The sequence below is a fragment of the Candoia aspera genome, chromosome 2 (genome assembly GCF_035149785.1).
Source record: "Candoia aspera isolate rCanAsp1 chromosome 2, rCanAsp1.hap2, whole genome shotgun sequence".
NCBI lineage: Eukaryota > Metazoa > Chordata > Lepidosauria > Squamata > Boidae > Candoia > Candoia aspera.
Window position 1 is genome coordinate 160,478,208 of NC_086154.1, and position 18,387 is coordinate 160,496,594.

At 38.8% G+C, this 18,387-nt stretch overlaps 1 protein-coding gene across 2 annotated transcripts in view; it reads right to left on the bottom strand.

Moving 5' to 3' along the window:
• The window catches only part of KPNA1 (karyopherin subunit alpha 1), a 60,831-nt gene that overhangs the window by 7,500 nt on the left and 34,944 nt on the right, over nt 1-18,387 (bottom strand). For both annotated transcript variants that reach the window (XM_063294630.1, XM_063294631.1), the window contains exons 5-12: nt 17,860-17,954; nt 15,373-15,504; nt 12,932-13,020; nt 12,404-12,503; nt 6,791-6,954; nt 4,430-4,508; nt 1,261-1,386; nt 570-697 (exon numbers count right to left, since the gene is read on the bottom strand). In XM_063294630.1, coding sequence (XP_063150700.1) covers nt 570-697; nt 1,261-1,386; nt 4,430-4,508; nt 6,791-6,954; nt 12,404-12,503; nt 12,932-13,020; nt 15,373-15,504; nt 17,860-17,954 — 913 coding nt within the window. The remainder of the gene's footprint in view (nt 1-569; nt 698-1,260; nt 1,387-4,429; nt 4,509-6,790; nt 6,955-12,403; nt 12,504-12,931; nt 13,021-15,372; nt 15,505-17,859; nt 17,955-18,387) is intronic.

The window sequence follows — 18,387 nt, forward strand, 5'->3', positions numbered from 1 at the left end:
CTGAAAAACTGCTAAAAAGTATAAAAAGGCCAGCCTAAAGCATTAATGAAGATATACTGAATAACATTAGCAAATAGAGATGGCATCTTTTGGTTGCAGGCAAGACAAAATAATACATGCAATCAGCTGTTATCACAATTCTATTTTAAAGTATCTTTGGGAACAATCACATCAAGGGCAGGCAATCGTTATGCAATGCAGATATGGCTTGGTCGATGTTTGTTTTTTGGGTTTTTGGTCTTCAAAGAACAGAAGAAGCTTGGCAGTGACGTGACTGGAAGATGGGACCAGAAACTGGTCCTTTTTATTTTTTGAAGAGTCTGGGACTTTTAAAGTGCAGAACAGTGCATTAAGCACTATAGAGGCTTACTATTTTTCTTTTGCATTTGTAACAACAAAAATATAAACATTTGCACTACTGAAAACTGCACTTTTGATTAATTTCAGTAGCATAACCCTCGGGGGTGCTTAAGAATGAAGAATAGTGGCCATCTGGCCCTTGGATCACCACCCTTAATGTTTTGTAGTAGTTCTCATCAATCAGCTTTGACCAGTTCACTGCTACTTACTTTATTTGTTCAGCAGAGCCACCTGACGTTGCATTAGTGATAGCCCAAGCTGCTTCTTTTCTTGTCCGAAACTCAGCAGTTTGCAAAATATTTATTAGAGCTGGGAAAATATTGGCATCTATGACAGTCTGGAAAACAGAGGACTTAATATGAAATAAAAATTGCAGACAAAAAACTTTTCCTAAAATTTATTTAAATGAGAATTTGATATGGTGGTAGTCATAGTAATGTACAGTTACCCATATTTATTCCTATACTATACTATCTTATTTGGCATCTTGACAGTTAACTGTCAAATAGGTACAGGTAGTCCTTGTTTAGTGACTGCCTCATACAGCAACCGTTCAGTTACAACGGTGATGAAAAAGTAACTTTGTAACCAATCCTCGCATTTATGACTTTTGCAGTTCTGTAAAGCAAAGGAAAGCTGAAGTAAGATCTTACATTGTGGTTTCACTTAGCGACTGCTTCACTGAACAACTGAGTTGCCAGTCCCAATTGTGGTCCCTAGATGAGGACTACCTGTATTTCCAAATTGTCAATATAGCCGGAGTTCATTTCTCCTGGAGTTTCTGCTCAGAAATAGAATATAACATTTCTCAGGTACCAAGAGGAAGTCAAATCCTCTTCAAAAGCTTCATGAAGTCCCTGGCAAACATGTCTCCCCATCCCCCCAATAACGATTAATTACTTGAATCTGGGCTCTGTTTCCGGCGGTAATGTTTGATATTGTCCAACATGCTTCCTTTTTGATTGATTCTTTAGGACTACTTAGCAAGTGTAATAAACTTTGCAGGGCTGCACAGTTCAGTATTACCTAGAAAGAGGGAGAATAGATTTTAGACTATATTCAGAAGGTATTTACCTCCGAGAAATAAGGACAATAACCAACAAACAGAAACACAAAGACAACTGTATCAGAAAATATGGTCCTAAGACTTCAGCAGATAATCAAAAAAGAACCTTAAGAAAAGCTTTCAAAGGGGAACATGATAGCAGTGGAGAGCCAGTTTGGTCTAGTGGTTAAGGTGCTGGGCTAGAAACCAGGAATCTGTGAGTTCTAGTCCTGCCTTAGGCATGAAAGCCGGCTGGGTGACTTTGGGCTCTCTCTCAGCCCAACTTGGTGCAATGTAGACTAGCCTCCTCATGGTGCACCCTGGGCAACATAACTTCTTCTTCCTAGCATTTTCCTGCTATCGTGGGGTCTGCTTTTTGGATCCAGAAATGCCACTTTGCCCGATCATCCGCATCCTCGGTGCAGGCCCTTGATTTGCATGTTCTTATTGATGGTGTCTTGCCATCTCTATTTTGGTTGCCCACGTGGTTGCTGGCCATCAATTTTAAGATGGTAAACTATTTTGGCGACAGTGGAAGGTTCCACTCTAAGGACATGTCCATACCAACAAAGCCAGCTTTCTCTCATCTTCTTTGTAATTAATGACACGCCTAGTTGTTGTCAGATGGCATCATTTGTGATGTGATCAAGCAGGGAGGTGCCTGATATCCAACAGAGCATATGCATTTCCATAACATGGAGGCGGCTCTCTATATCCTTTGCTGCTGCCCAACACTCGGTTCCATACAGTGCCACAATCGTCTTATAGATCTTAGATTTGAGACGGGTTGGTATTTGTTCGTCACAAAGCACACCAGAGAGTTCTCGCCAATGCAACCAGGCTGCATTCACCCTTGCTCGCACATCACCACTGATGCCACCATCACCTTGGAGATGGGAGCCAAGGTACTGAAAGATGTCCACCTTCTTTAAGTTTCTCCCTGGGCAACATGACTTGTCACAGCTAAATAGTCCACACATCTGGCTGCTGGACCTCACAAGGATTTCCCAGCAAGAAAAAGCAGCATGAACACTGAACTGCTATGCCATATGATTAAAAAAAAAAAGATAGCAGTTGGCTTATCCAGCAAGAAAGGAGCGGAGGGATGGCTAGTGGAAACAACATGAGCAATGACTACCAAAGGCAAACCCTCCCTTGAGTTCAGCTCAACTCTTGGCAGCAATATGAGCCATTCCCATGTTCTGGGATGCTTTTTTAACTATAGCCCTAGGATTCTCGCTTAGTCTCCCAATCCAAGTACTAACTAGGCTTTTGAGATCAGGGGCCTCAAGACCAAGGATGGCTAAGTGCTATCATGCTGTGGCATCATAAGCAGAAAAGGCAGCATTAAGAATGCACTTTAAGAATAAGGATACCCAATATGATATATGGGCAAGTGTATCACTCAATAGTTTACCTCAGAATTTTTGGAAAGAGAATGTTGCTACTTGCAGAGAAAAGGAGGCAATCATTCCAAGTAGAGTAAGAGCTAATCGTGCTAAGTAAAGGTATCTTCTTAGATAAAGTTAGACATTTTCAGATCACACCCCCTTCTCAACAGCCAGCAGAAGAAATGATTGTAATGTCATATAATACTATGATTGATTTATATTAACTGGTATTGGTTGCATCGTCCATGAAAGAGCTGAGATGAACAAGGAAATATTGGTTTGAATTCTGTAGTAATCCTATAGTAAAGCTATTTGTTTAACAATTGCTTTGGCTGTTAAGTTTAATGTATTACTATGCATATATGTTTCCTTTTCTTTTTGCTGTTTACGAGTTGTTTCTTTGCTGTTCAAATGAAGATCTGAAAACATGAAATTCAAACCAGGAACTGGAATAAAGAATTTACCCAATTTAAAAATGGTGTTAAAGGGGAGATACCACCCAATATGACCACAGGGCAATCTACAAAGAGAGATCAGAGCTATCAATAATACTAATGCACTTCTACCTATTAGAGGATCTAACAGACTTTCCCACGGTTGCACTTGGAAATAACAAGCATCTTTCTGTACTTAGATATTAAACTCACTACATCATTTGATACTTAATCACTTACCTGCTTAAACACCACTAAGCTCTAAAGACTGATTTAGATTTGCAGATTCATTTTTAGGAAGGAGAACATGCTCAGAACCAAATGTGAAATAGCCAACATTCCTGTGTTAAAAAATCAGCTATCATCGAGGAATACCTACAAACATAGGAAGTTGCCTTACTTGGAGACAGATCATTGGATTCATTTCACCAGTACTGTCCAATAGCTTTCCACCATTTCAGGCCGTTTTTAAAGTCCTAATTTAAGACTAGGAACCTACTGCAATATTTATTTGTTTTTGTTTTAATATTTCTATGCTGTCTATCATATGACGGATCTCTGGGAACCGTAGAATGTTCAAACATATTATATACAGTTTAAAACATCTGCTCAATCACTTAGCAACAGACTCTTTTTAATATACTAGTAAGGGAAAATATGTGCAAACCTCACAAAAAGAAAAAAGAAAAACATGGTGAAGAGTGAAGGATGGGTATGGACTCCCCTCCTCCACCCCAAACTTTTATAAGTTTCTATTCAAATTCTAGGTAAAAAAATCACTGTGTTCAGGGTTAAGTACTAATTCAATAGTTTTGTATTTTCTGTCACCAAAAGTTGGACAATAAGATTTGAAAGGCGATGTATATTTACAGATGGATCCTACTTCAAAATCTCTGAGAAGGAATGTACCAGAGCATTCCACATGAGATTATTTACGATCTAAAGATTTAACTGTATTTCAAATACCTAAAATTAATAGGCAGAGACATACCTATTCAGCAAACTATGCGTCACAAACCTTGTAAAGTAACTTTCAGAGGACCTCAAAGCAATGAAATCTGATATCGGACAAGGGAACCATGTTGCCTTTCTGAAAAAAAACTTGTGTTTTTATGATGTCCTTCAGATGGGCAAATTTACTTCTGTTCAATGACTGGTTTGAAATGAGTACACTCAGTTCCAGTGAGAAAAATCAATACCTGGGTCTGGATATCGTCCCCCGTCACAATATTCCCAACTGCTCGCAAGGCAGGAGATATCACTTTGTAGTCATTGTGCCTAAAACAAGAAAAGGCTGCAGTTTAACAATGCACATGCTGTCTTATAACCAAGAAGTCTGGTAAGATTGCTAAAAGTCCAAACCTGATGGAAAAATACCACATGAGAAAGTATTATTAGATTGTAGGTAAAGGTAAAGGTTTCCCTTGACGTAAAGTCCAGTCGAGTCCGACTCTAGGGGGCGGTGCTCATCTCCGTTTCAAAGCCTTGGAGCCAGCGTTGTCCATAGGACACTTCCGGGTCATGTGGCCAGCATGACTCACGGAACGCCGTTACCTTCCCGCCGAAGCGGTACCAATTAATCTACTCACATTTGCATGTTTTCGAACTGCTTGGTGTGCAGAAGCTGGGACGAGCAACGGGAGCTCACCCCGCCGCGCGGTTTCGAACCGCCGACCTTCCGATCGACAGCTCAGCGGTTTAACCCGCAGGGCCACCGCGTCCCAATTAGATTGTACAAGATACAAAAAACACAGAAAAATATTATTTATTCTGATGTAAATATTTTGTGATGCTTTGTTTTTATTGTTTTATTGTATTCACTGTTTTTATATTATCTTTTTTTCCAATGAATAATCACTAACATATGACACTCTAATATTGCTGGTGTCTTACTTTTTGGTTGTATATATTAGCAGTATGTTGAATACTATTTATTAAAATATTGCTGCACAGTTGTTACCACAGGCTGAAACCAAATTTGTCACATTCCTTGAAAACTGGTCATGAATGGTTAAAGAAAAACTGCATATCAAAAGTAGATGGAACTACATCATAGTCCGAGGAGGGACTGTGTGAGTGTCCATACATGAAAACTAAAAATTTTCTGTTGCAAAGAGGTCCAAATGCATAGAACGCATTTTCCATTGGAAAGCACTTAGGGATAACTTCTGTCATTGGGAACTATTCTATACACAACTTAGGCATTTAAAGTACAAACAAAATATATAATCTGGAGAATGAACAAGGATCTATCTTCTACTGTCAAATGGGCAAGCCATGTGTAAAAGAAGTAATAGCTCTGAATTCAAGACTTTTTTTTCTTTTTTGAAATACTACTTTGTATGTTGGAAAAAAACTTCACTGAAAGAACAAATCTTATCCTATGGAGAGTTCACAGTAAATCAAATACAAATGTTAATAGACACATTCCTGTTCTTTGAATCAGAGATTCTCACTATTGAGAAGCTAGAGCAAATTACTACAAATAAAAGCACCCTTCTATGCTTCCCTAATACAAGACATTTATTGATTTACCAGTTCATTTGGGGGCTGAGTGGCTTTTTTTTCCTGGAATGTATAAAAAATTCAATCTTTTTCTATATCCTACAATGCAAGAATAGTTCATACTTGTTTAATATTACATCTCAGAATGTTAAGTCACGGGATCTAGCATTAATTATGCACTATGAATATAAAGTCTGGAATTGCCTACATTAAATTTTGTAATTTTGGGAGATCAGAGAGTACTTAAGGTCTGCTATAAAATTGGGGCTAGATAGGAAGCTATCTAGTGTGGGGTGGGGGAGAGGGGAACAACACATGTACACAAACCATCTGAAGCTGTAATTCACTGCTTCCATTCCTCCTTGGCCAGTTGTCTGGTGGGATCTGGTGTGTACATGGGAGTGAAAGGTGTGTAAGTATGAATTAGCTTAAGCAAAACTTGGCTATATTGTCCACATTACAGCTAGAGAGTTAACAAAGGATTCTTTCTGTGCTATTTTGTCATTTAATATGGATAACCCATTCATCCTTAATCCCTCAGAGGTTATTATCTCACTGAAAGGTGTGTGAACAGTTTCCCACAAAAACTGCCAACCACTGACCCTGGCTACATATCTAGCAATGTCACAATGTCCATTCCCAGCTGTTTATGAGCTGTTGAGCACAGTAAGTGGGGAGAGTTGGTTATATGGGCCTCAACGGGTGGCAAAAGGAAGACTGGGTAACTGCAAAGGAGGTATTGCAAATGGGCAAGTTTTACTTCCAAATAAGACCTTACTCTGAAAAATATTCTTCAGCTGTGTATTAAGATCATAGCTAGCTCTTCTATAGCAATCTAAGAGAAGAACAGATATTGGAAAAGCCTATTGACTGTAAAGCCAAGTTGACTACTTCTCTAAATGCTATTCAGAAAGGAGGCTTTGAGACCAGGTTAATATTTTCAGTCACTGAATGAGAAACAAATGTTGAATTCAATCTTACACCAATACTGGAAACAGAGTATCTTAATGAAAAATGAGGAGGGTTAGCACAGTTGCTTGATCTCAAATCCTTACATCAACAGCTCTACAAGTCTCCTACACACTCCGGCATCAATCACAGCCTGAATTTTATCATTGGGTCCATCAGACAAGTAGGAGAGTGCCCAACATGCATCTGCTAGAACATCTGTATCATTGACAAACAGCAGCCATGAGAGTACACTCAGACAGGGCGATACCTGCAGAGGAGGAGAGAGGAAAATAATTAATCAAATGTCTTGTATTAAAATGACTCATGAACAGCTTCTTACTCTGAAGGCTCCCAAAATTAAATTCTTATGTACAAAAAGAGTGCTCCACTATACATCAAGTGCAAGCTGTAAAACGGAACCACTGCAAAGATAAATACTTGGGAGTGAAAACATGTATTTAAGAACAATTGGATTATCACAGTTCATTTTAATATTCTGAAGTTAAGAAGAATTTCACAGCGTTTCCACTGAAAAATAAAATCAGAATTTAGAAACCAATTTTCTTTCAGATTTTACACAAACTGAAATGTGTATTGCTTATGATATGACAAATTGCTGGTTCTTCAAATGGCTTCCCCTTTAGTAATGTGTCTGAGTTTTGTGCTTGATTTTGCATAAAGTTACACTTGGAACCTTACAGAGCTAAACAAACTTTTTGGTGGGAAATGATCCCTGCCTTCCATGCACATAGTAATTTCTGACTTCCTGCCTAATTCCTAAAGGACAACTGTGGCTATATAAGGAAGCCACAAGCATGATAATTACTAGAACGCGTGGATTGGGGGTAAAAAAAAATTATCAAGAATTTGATGGGATGTCAGATCGTGAATCGGCCAACATGTGTTTCAGCATCATCAGTGCTGCTGTGTGCTTCTATGCTTTGTCAAGTGGAATTACATGTATTTAAATTAGGAACTTTTGATATCGCCATCTTGGATTTTATATTTATAATTTTATGAAGAATTCTGTTTTTATTGTATTTTAACCTGTAGTCATTTTAGTTTTATTGTAAACCACCCAGAGTCGCTCTTTGAGTGAGATGGGCAGTGACAAATTTTGAAATATAAATAAATAAATAAATTTCTATTTTTGAGTCTCTTGGAAGCAATTTTTTAAACAGTAGACTGGTGGCTTCCTCTGAAGTAAGCAGGCAGTGCTAGCAGAGAAGGGCACATTCTGACTCTCAGACTAAAACAGCAGCACAGCTTCTAAACTCTTCTTAATATTATCAAAAAGGAAAAAAATGCACCTTTAATATTTTGCTATCAAAGATGATGTACAAATTTCTTATGGTAAGAAATGTATTTTTCTCCTTTCATGGAGGACATTTTCCATTTTGGAAATTTATAGTTCTGTCTATACCAATTCAGCTTCTGTCAGGCATGCCCCTGTAGGTGAAAAGGATTAGGGCAGAATAAGGGCAGAGGAACCTCTAGGGACTTACGGAATTTAATGTTTATTTCTGCAATAAAATGGTTTGAACAGTTACCCCAATAAAACTGCTCAAGTAGTTTTTGAAATTAACAGAATTTTTTTCATACTGAGAAAAATGGATATGCCATATAGGACTGATAGTTGGCCTCTTGGAGGGTTAGGGAGTCACATAACATGACTTCTTAAAAGCTGTTGTTTGACAGATGAATAATTGGATTTCTGAGAATATTTAGTTTGTGCAGTCGTCATAATGACAAGAGTTCAGTTAAAGATAATAGGCTAGAAATATGTGAAGCTCTCACAAACAATTCATAAATGTTGTGCCACCTCTCTTACGAATATGGACCCCCCCCTATCCCATCCTTCCCACCCCGTGGGCACTTAAGCTACACCAGACATGCTCCCCCAATGCAAAAACACATATATCCTACAAAGGCCCCATCCCCATATCCTACACCACACTCAAATCCACTGTACACATTCAGAAACCAAACATTACCCCTACATAAACTCTCAAACATCTATGTGTTCCATCCATATGTGTAAGACAGTAGTCTCACCAAACAGAATCCCATACACTAAGTCCTCCTTACACAAATAAACCCTACATTCTTCCCAATCTATATAAACACTTCATACGTCCCACGCTCTTTACACCTGTGTCAACACACAAATCATACAGATTTATCCTCTTTCCCTTCCAATTATTTTGGGCACAGTTCCTAAGAGGAAGGGGGAAGCAATAAAAGCTCAGAACTATATAGAATAGTTCAGAAGGAGATGTAGAACATATTCGTACAGGGGCTTACGATATTGGCAGTTTTAATTTCAATCACTTTCTTAATGATCCCCAGTGTGGAATCTGATTTTTTTCATAGGTGCTGTGCACGTCTTCACTGAGCTGTCCACTACAAGATTTTTTTTCCTGATTCATGACATAGGTCCCAGACCCCATCAGTGTATATGTGAAGTCAGGTTCCTTTTCCTCCAGTGTACATTACTTAAACTTAAAGTGAACTGCACCAATGACCCAGCTTAGAGAGATATTTCTGGAGTTCTTCACAGTCACTTGAAGTTTTTATCAACCTGAATATCTTAGTATCATCTGCAAACCTGGCCAACATTGTTTACCCCTTACCCCCTTTACTAGCACACTTATAAATAAGTTAAAAAACACGGGTTCTTGAGGAACTCCACCTTTTACTTTGTCATTTACTCCTATTCTTTTTTAACTAGTTAGCTATTCATAAAAAGACAGGTTCTCTTATCCCATGACCATTAGGTTTACTCAAAAAACTTTTGATGAGGAATTCTGTCAAATAGTTTTTGAAAGTCCAAGTATATTGATGGGGTCACCTCCAGCCATGTTCCTCTTGATACTCTCAAATGTTTTGCTGGTGAAATCAAGATATATTACGTTTATAGTATTCCCACAATGATTTTCTCCCTCCCCCCAGTGCTATACAGCAGCTTATCTGTAATATTTTTACCCAGTAGGCAAGTTACCATGTGATCTACACCTATCACCTTGTTACCAAATCACCTACAACCAAAAGCCTTCTGCTCCACGGAGGAGTATCCTTGGTATGAAATGATGTGCATTCATCATCCACATATTAGGGCTTTCTTATGGGAACATCTCAGTCTTCTTTGAAATTTTGTCCTTCCCCAAGATCCTTATTCTCTTTGATAGCAAGGGAGCTGTTTTCTTGGGGACGGAAATAAAGTTAATGCATCCCAAATTATCGATAAAAAGAACTACAAATCTGTTAATGAAATAACTCAGCTTGAAATGGATCTTTGTATACATGATGATCATGTTATTTATTTATTTATTAAATGTATATTACCGCCCATCTCCCCCAATGGGGTACTCTGGGCGGTTTACAATAAAAACAGTAATAAAAACATCTAAGCTTCAGTCACACTTTAAAAACATAAATAAGACAATAAATATAAACTCCAAGAGGAGATGGAATCCCAATCAATAGGGGGTGCTATGGCACCAACCACCCCCAGGTGAAGCTGTTACCCTCCCCATCCCACGCAAGGCGGCAGAACCAGGTCTTCAATTTGTTCCGGAAGGCTGGGAGTGAGGAAACCCATCTCAACTTCGGGGGCATGATATTCCAGAGGGAGGGCGCCGCTGCAGAGAAGGCCCGTCTCCTGGACCCCGCCAGATGCAATTCCGTTGAGGGGGTCTGTAGCATGCCCGCTCTGCCTGACCGGGTGGGGCGGGTCGATGTTATGGGGATGAGACAGTCCCTCAGGTAGCCTGGTCCCATGCCATGCAGGGCTTTAAAGGTGATAACCAACACCTTGAATTGGACCTGGAAGCAAACTGGTACCCAATGCAGCTTGCGTAACAGTGGTGTCACGTGTGCTGATTTCACAGCACCAATAACTGTCCGCGCTGCTGCATTCTGGACCAGCTGAAGCTTCCGGATACTCTTCAAGGGTAACCCCATGTAGAGCACATTGCAATAGTCTATATGGGAGATGTAGTCATCTTATGACTAAGATGACTAAGATGTTGTTACAGATGAATAGGGAGGATGAACATGTCAAGGATTGCATGATGAAATGGGCTAAGAATTTTGGATATAATATGCTGGACCAATAGGAGAACATGTGGAGGAAAGGTTTGAAATTTATGCTGAATTATAACCTGAAATAAAATTTTTATAAGATGATGTATTGTTGGTATTTAACTCCTGATAAGTTGTCAGAAATGTATAATGGTGTAACTAATGTCTGTTGGAAATGTTTACAGGGTGAAGTAACCGTTTAACATCTTTGATGGACTTGTGAGAAGGCTAAAAAGTTCTGGGATCAAATATCTATTACTATCCAAAAGATTCTTAAAGTAAATATACAAAAAAAAAGAACTTTTTCTTTTGGGATTGATGGAGAAGGAGTTAGAGAAACAACATGGAGTTTTGCTGTTATACATGATTACGGCTGCAAGACTGTTATATGCACAACGATTGAAGGATCCACAAATACCTACGGTTGAAGATTGGATTGTTAAATTAATGGATTTGGCTCAGATGGCTAAATTAACAGTTTTAATAAGAGAACACTCTGTTTCTGGATATATATCTACTTGGCAACCACTTTTAGAGTACTTGCTTGTAATAGAAAAAAATCATGTTTTCACTTTGGGTTTTAGTGATTAAATGGTCTGATGTAATAGAAATAATGTTATGATAGGTTAATTAATTGTAAGAGATTAGATTTGTAAATTTATCTATATCTGTATTGGAGAAAGTCAGAAGTCACTTTCCATTTCTATTTTCTTTCTATCGACGCTTTTATAGTTTTTTCTTTTTTCTTCAGCTCTGTTTTCTATCTATTCTATTTTCTCTTTTTTTGTATCTTAACTATACTCTGAAAATAATAGAGTTTTATATTTAAAAAAATGCATCCCAAATTATCTCCCCTCCATATCTCTCCACCTCTCCTAAGACTCTCTAGCTCAGCTATCTGAGGCTGAAGAGAATGAACTTGTTCCCTGAGCACAGGAGCTCACTGCACCAAGCCCAAGCCTATGACTTAACGGCCAAAAGGCAGAGGATCACAAAATGGGCACCTGTGCAATAAACCACAAATAGATTAGGTGTTGGCAAGTTTGGCTTACTTCTTCTTTAGGAATTTTTTTACTTAACCATAGGAGCTATGGTTTACCTCCTATGATATACTTCTACAGAGTTTGGAGCCCTGTCTTCCTCTTCCATGTAGATCTCTTGTTTTTCACTCTGAAAAAATCAATGGTTTTGAATAAATGGTTTGCAAAAAGGGGAAAATTTCCTTCCCTTTGTTTCTCAAGTATCGTACTTCAGGTGCTTTGTCCCCTTCTATTATTAATAAAGAGAAATTAATAATAATTAGCAATTATTAATTATTATTAATAATTAATTAATGTTTATTGTGCAGGAGCTGATTGCTATTCAGAAAAAAAAATTGCTATTTTTTTTCCTGATTGCTATTCAGAAAAAAAAAATTCCAGCAAAACTGCTTATAGCTTACAGAAAAATTGCAATGATCAGTAGAGCTGAGAATGATTCACCTTCAAAGCATTCTGAGAAAATAAACCTATTGTGAACTTTTTCCGCAACTAGTTTATCATTTTCAGACTCCTATACATGTTTAAGCAGCCTGTTCACTAAAAGAATGATGCAAATCTCATAGCCTAGGAGACAGTTTGAGTTTTATTTTGTACCTTAACAAAATCTGGAGGAGGATTCTTCCCTCTGCAAAGATTAGATAGTGCCCATACAGCATTCCGAGTCATGGTAAGACGATTCTGTTTGGAAAGCAATCTGAAAATGGAAATAAGAATTTTGCAATACCATCTACTTGCACAGTTGATTAAGAATGTATTAGTTATTTATTACTCATGTTTATGAGATGCTATACTTACTAACCAACTCTAAGTGGCTTATTATTGTTAGTGAGAAATTGCCAAATTATGAAACACTTCCTTATTTTATCTTTAGTACAGTTTTATTTCACCTGTCTTCTATCAAAGAAGTGAAGGTGGCATAAGTCAGGTGGCACATGGTATCCCATCCAAGCACAGACCAGATCCTGATTATTTAGTTTCAGGTTGTAGGATGGTCTGTCAGTTCATAAGCTAGAATTCATTATTTTGTTGCACGTTGCTGGTAAATAGTTACTTTTCACAAAGATTATATCACCGATTATATCACCCTTGCTAATAAATCTGAGTACCATTTGTATCACTTACTGTAATAGAGGGGGCAAGATGTTGCAGTCAAGTACATAGTCTCTACACATGGTACTATCACCTGCAATATTACCAAGAGCCCAAACAGCCTGAGAAAGAAGAAAACGGTCAGAATTAAATATGTTCAGTATATAATCTCCAGCGTCCTATATTCCAGTATGAAGGCTTTTCTAATAATATATTATGTATCTCAGAAGATTTAACAACAAAGTTCCAGACTGGCTACTAATAAAATAATAATACAATTTAAACAACAATAAATCATAAAGTCACAGTAAAACAAGACACAACATAGCAATCTACTAAGACAAAGTGACAATATAAAGACAATGTTCAATTTTTGGGAAATCCATTTCTGGCTTTTGAATAGAAAAGGCTGAAGGGCTACTGGGTGAGTAGCTCTGAACTTAAACTACCCAACTTTTAATCCTTTACCTTTTATTCTGATATCCCCCTATTTTTTCAATATTTACATTTATATATAATCATAATCCACTTTTTATCCTTTTATCTTCATGTATTGATATTGAGCACTACGTTAATCAATTTTGCTGTCACTGCTATCCAACCGCTGCGTGTGCCTCTTAAGGAGATCAGAAGCGACAGCCACTTGCTGCCGCTAAGTAAACAACACCAGCAACAGCAAGCGACGAAGGAACTTCACGAGAACTAAATCTCAGTTCTCAAGTAAAACCAAAACACAAAAGCGCTGGAGCACAAGCCACAAGACATCAAAGAATAATCAACATTCTGGCCAGCCAACAATCAAGAGGCTTCTACAATATGACAGCCCACTGGGAGAACCACCTGTTTGCCCCTCAAACAACAATATGCTGCTGGAACAGGAGGGTGAGGAGCAGACAACTCTGGAAGACAAGGTCCAGCTACAGCCAAAAAATAAACTGAGACCACAAACACCAGATATGGAACTGGTACCCAAGAACTGCCTTCTGCACAAATTGTAATATCTATTTATGATCAGCTTCTGATAGCTAATAACAAAATTGATAGTTTAAAATCCTTGACAGAACAGTTTATGTTTAAATCATCAGGCAGATTCACTGATTTAATATTAACACCAGTGGGGAGAAGGGGGGGGCAGTGTAACCATATGGAGGAAGCCTTAGTATAAACCCCCAAGACAAACCTATTTCAGCCACAAATGATGAATGGGCAGAAGGCAAGACTGTCTGTGTACGGAAGGGTGTACTTGCATGTGTCCATTTGAAGTGTACGATGCACACACAGAACCATCCTCCATGTCAAAAATGTTGCCTACCCGGGTTTAGAGGAACAGGAGTCAAGAAAAGAGTTTCTTGAAGCAGAACTGTAAGTCTTTCAACGTTTACTCCTACTTCTGCTCTTAAGAGATCTGTGCATGTAGGCACTACTGTGCCAATGTATACATCCCCCTGCACCCATGAAATGCCATGTTAATATATGTGATTTATTTTATTTTTAAATTTAAAGTTTACTTTTCTGGATATGCAGAAGAGTTTCAAAGCAAAATGCCATTTGCCAGAGGTTGCTGAATTTATGTCTTGCAACATAAATTCTGCCATTTGCCAGAGGTTGCTGTATTTATGTCTTGCAATAAGACTGAGTAGTAAGGATAATAGGTGGCTGAACAGCTTTCAGTCCCAAGAAAAGAAAAAGGAAAAGACAAATTCTATCAGCTTGGTAAGGGCAACAAGGTAACTAGGAGTGATCTGAAAGACAGGGTGACCAAAGGTAGTGGGAGAGGAAAACATGAAAACAGAAATGGGCTGGAAAAGGTTGAAGACAGCCTGTTACAGAAGAGGAAGAAGTGGAGAGATTTTGCTGGGGGGGATGCAGAAAGCAACAAGACAGGTAAGAAAGACTGGCATGCAGGGGAGGAAGGAAGCACGAGGCATGTGAACTGGAGAGATTAGTTGAGGCATGATTCTGGAGCAGAAAGAGAAAAACTATTAAGTAGGAGTGGATTTTGAGGGCTGAGAACATGAAGAAAGAATTTGGGAAACCGATCCTCCCACATTTCTGTTCTTGTTCAAAGACGTCAGGCAACTGCACAGTGAAATACTTATTACAACATAGCAGATGTCAGGCTACTGCCTATCATCAGTTTCCAAAAAGTGTTATTTTGTTATGTAAGTGAAACAGAATCAGAATATCAACAACTCATTTTAAACTTATGACTAGCAAACAAGAATCTACATTCAGAAAAAAACAACCTCATGGGATCACAGAAGGATTAAAAAAGAGAAACTGCCTTGGTTGCATTGTAATTTTTGGAATTATTTTTTATATTATTCAAATGCTGTAATTATCTATAAATTATAATTACAATTTCTTGATTTATATAAGGTCATTCTAAATGAATAAAAGTAACTTAAAATGATGTTATATAATACATACTATTTTATTTCTCCTTTTCCCATTTTATTTTCTGAGAATCTAACCTGTTCCTGCACATCTTCAAATTCTGAGCTGAGTAGTTCTATGAAGATAGGAACAGCTCCTGCTTGGATCACAATCCGAGTTTGAAGGGAATTTCCAGAGGCAATGTTAGTCAGAACCCAGGCGGCTTCAAACTGGATCAGGAGATAAAGAAAGCTTCAGCAGCTGATTTCTAAGACTTGATATTCAAACTCCATTAGTTTATACTAATTTGTGTTTACAGGGTCACATATAAGGTACCCAGAATAACAAGAAACACAAGGATGCATATCTAGTAATCACATTACAGGTAAAAGGTAAAGGTAAAGATTTCCCTTGACGTAAAGTCCAGTCGTGTCCGACTCTAGGGGGCGGTGCTCATCTCCGTTTCAAAGCCTTGGAGCCGGCGTTGTCCATAGGACACTTCCGGGTCATGTGGCCAGTATGACTCACGGAACGCCGTTACCTTCCCGCCGAAGCGGTACCAATTAATCTACTCACATTTGCATGTTTTCGAACTGCTTGGTGTGCAGAAGCTGGGACGAGCAACGGGAGCTCACCCTGCCGCGCGGTTTCGAACCGCCGACCTTCCGATCGACAGCTCAGCGGTTTAACCCGCAGCGCCACCGCGTCCCCACATTACAGGTAGCCCTCACTTAACGACCATTCATTCAGCGACCATTTGAAGTTACACCCAGTCCCTGAAGTTAGAGCCGTTACAGTGCCCGCACTTATGAGTACAACTCCCCCAACCCATCTTCCCCATCTCTGCCCTTTGGCAGCCCTACACAATGGCATTCCTTGGTGGCGACAGCGGCACTGGGGTTGAAGTAGAAGTCCAGGGCCTTCAGGAGTACCAGTTGGCTGCCACTGCCCCTGGGCTTCTACTTCAGCCCCAGTGCTGTCACCACTGCCGAGGAGAGCTGCCTCAAGCCCTATGCCGTGGCCAGCCGCCCCAGTGCAAAGCCCCAGCTGCCTTGCGCTCTGCAGGCCCTGCCACACCCAGCTGATCTTTGCCGCCTTCCTCCTGCTGACAAGGTGCGCCCAACCTGGCCCTATGTGAGGTAGCTGCTGGCCACACCAGGCCTTCTTTCTGAGGCTGCTTGCGCCTTCTCCAAACAGTGTGCTCTATTTTCACAATGCTTCGGAAAGCCTTCGGAAAGCTTCTGAGGCCTTCCAAAGCATCATGAGAAGGCTGTGCCCACCATTCTCCAATTTGGGTGTGCTATTCTTATGAGCTGCTGAGGCCTTCTGAAGCATCACGAGAACTGTGTGTGTGATTTGGAGAACAGCAGGCACGGCCTTCTTCTGAAGTTTCAGAAGGCCTCAGAAGTCTTCCGAAGCATTGCAAGAGTGGCACCCGCTATTTGGAGAACAGCACCCGCTATTTGGATAATCTACCTTCAGTATCATCAAACCCACATTATGTTTTTTATAATCAAGTCATAGCACAAGACACATATACAAAGTGGTTAATATGGGGAAAACAAATAAAAGTAAGAGAAAGAAAAAGATTTGACCACTTAAAGCCCACTATTTTAAAGTAAGAATCTTGGGGTGCAATGATAGATTACTACATTACAGTAGTACAGTAGTAAATCTACTGAATTATAGATACTAAAAATATTTGAGATTGGGCTTGCATCCCTTTAGAGAGAGACAGACAGAAAGTGCTAATAACAGAGGAAGCCTCAGGGAAGGGGAAAAGCAGCCCTTAGTCTTTAGCCTGCCACCTGAAGAGCATTACAAGGTTCACAGACCAAACTGTCTGAAACTAGTATCAGTTCGAGCTAATGCTGATCCTTTGTACTGATTTGTGTAAAGAACTCTAGCGAAAATGCAATATGAAATGCAACAAACTCACACTTCCCACTTCTGTAGCTTTGTGGTAGGTATGTTTATGCAGCATCAAGCGTTACTGAGATCTATTAGATCTATTCTCCAGTAAATATACCAAGGTAACAGGTTAAGAAATAGTATGAGTCTAAAATATAGAGTCCTAAGAGTAGTATAAGAAAGATACATTAGTTTTAATATCCTTGGGAGCATTAGAGGAATGGATAGTGAGAAAATGCCTTGATAAACTGTCTTCCACCTTAATTTAAGCTCAAGGGATTTTGCATACAAGCATCCCACCAGTACAGGGAATGATGTTGTGACATCACATTAAAGGAAGCGTTGTTAAAGTTTATTGTTAAAGATGAGTTTACTTATGTATTTAGCTATTTATGCATTCATTTGGGGGATAAACAACTGTCAGCAAAGAAATAAGGAATAAAAACTAGCGCTCACAGCAGGTGTCTCCTCCCAACCTTAACTGAGTGGAAGTAAACTGAGAAAATGTCCTTTGTAAAAGTAAAAATTTAAAGCTGAACCCGCTAAGTTCTCCATGCTCAATGCTTTTGAGCTATCAAACAGTACTTTGATTTCAGCGAGTTTCTGTTTTTTTGATTATGCATGCATATGCATTTTACAAACTGAAAAGAAGAACACACATGTGCAAAACACACCTGTAATGTGCAGTTTTCTTTCCGTTTGAGGAACTCCACAAACCTGGCAACAACTCCTGGTGTGCTGATAACTTCATCTATAGGAGGATTTGGTTCTGTTTGAGAAGGTACAAAATACAAATATATTAAAATAATGCTGTTACATTTTAAATATGAAGCATTTAATGTTTGGGCAGATAGATATACATGTAGTATGGTCTGTCATAAAGGCAAAACCATTTTTTAAGATATGGCCTGAATCACTTTTTGAAACACATGCTATTTTCCCAAAAAGGGAGCAGGGGAATGTAAAAATTAATTATGAATTAAATGTTAAACGCATAGTTTCTCTCCCCTCCATCTTTTATTTTAACTGATTTTAATTATAAAATATATGATACAATTTAGTATAAAGTACATAGATAGATTCATGTTAAAGGTTTTAAACAACCTGTATACTCATTATACATCACCCCATCTTTCTCTCTCTCACATACACACATATACAGTATATACACATATCCCTTCTTGGAATTCAACTTTTAATGA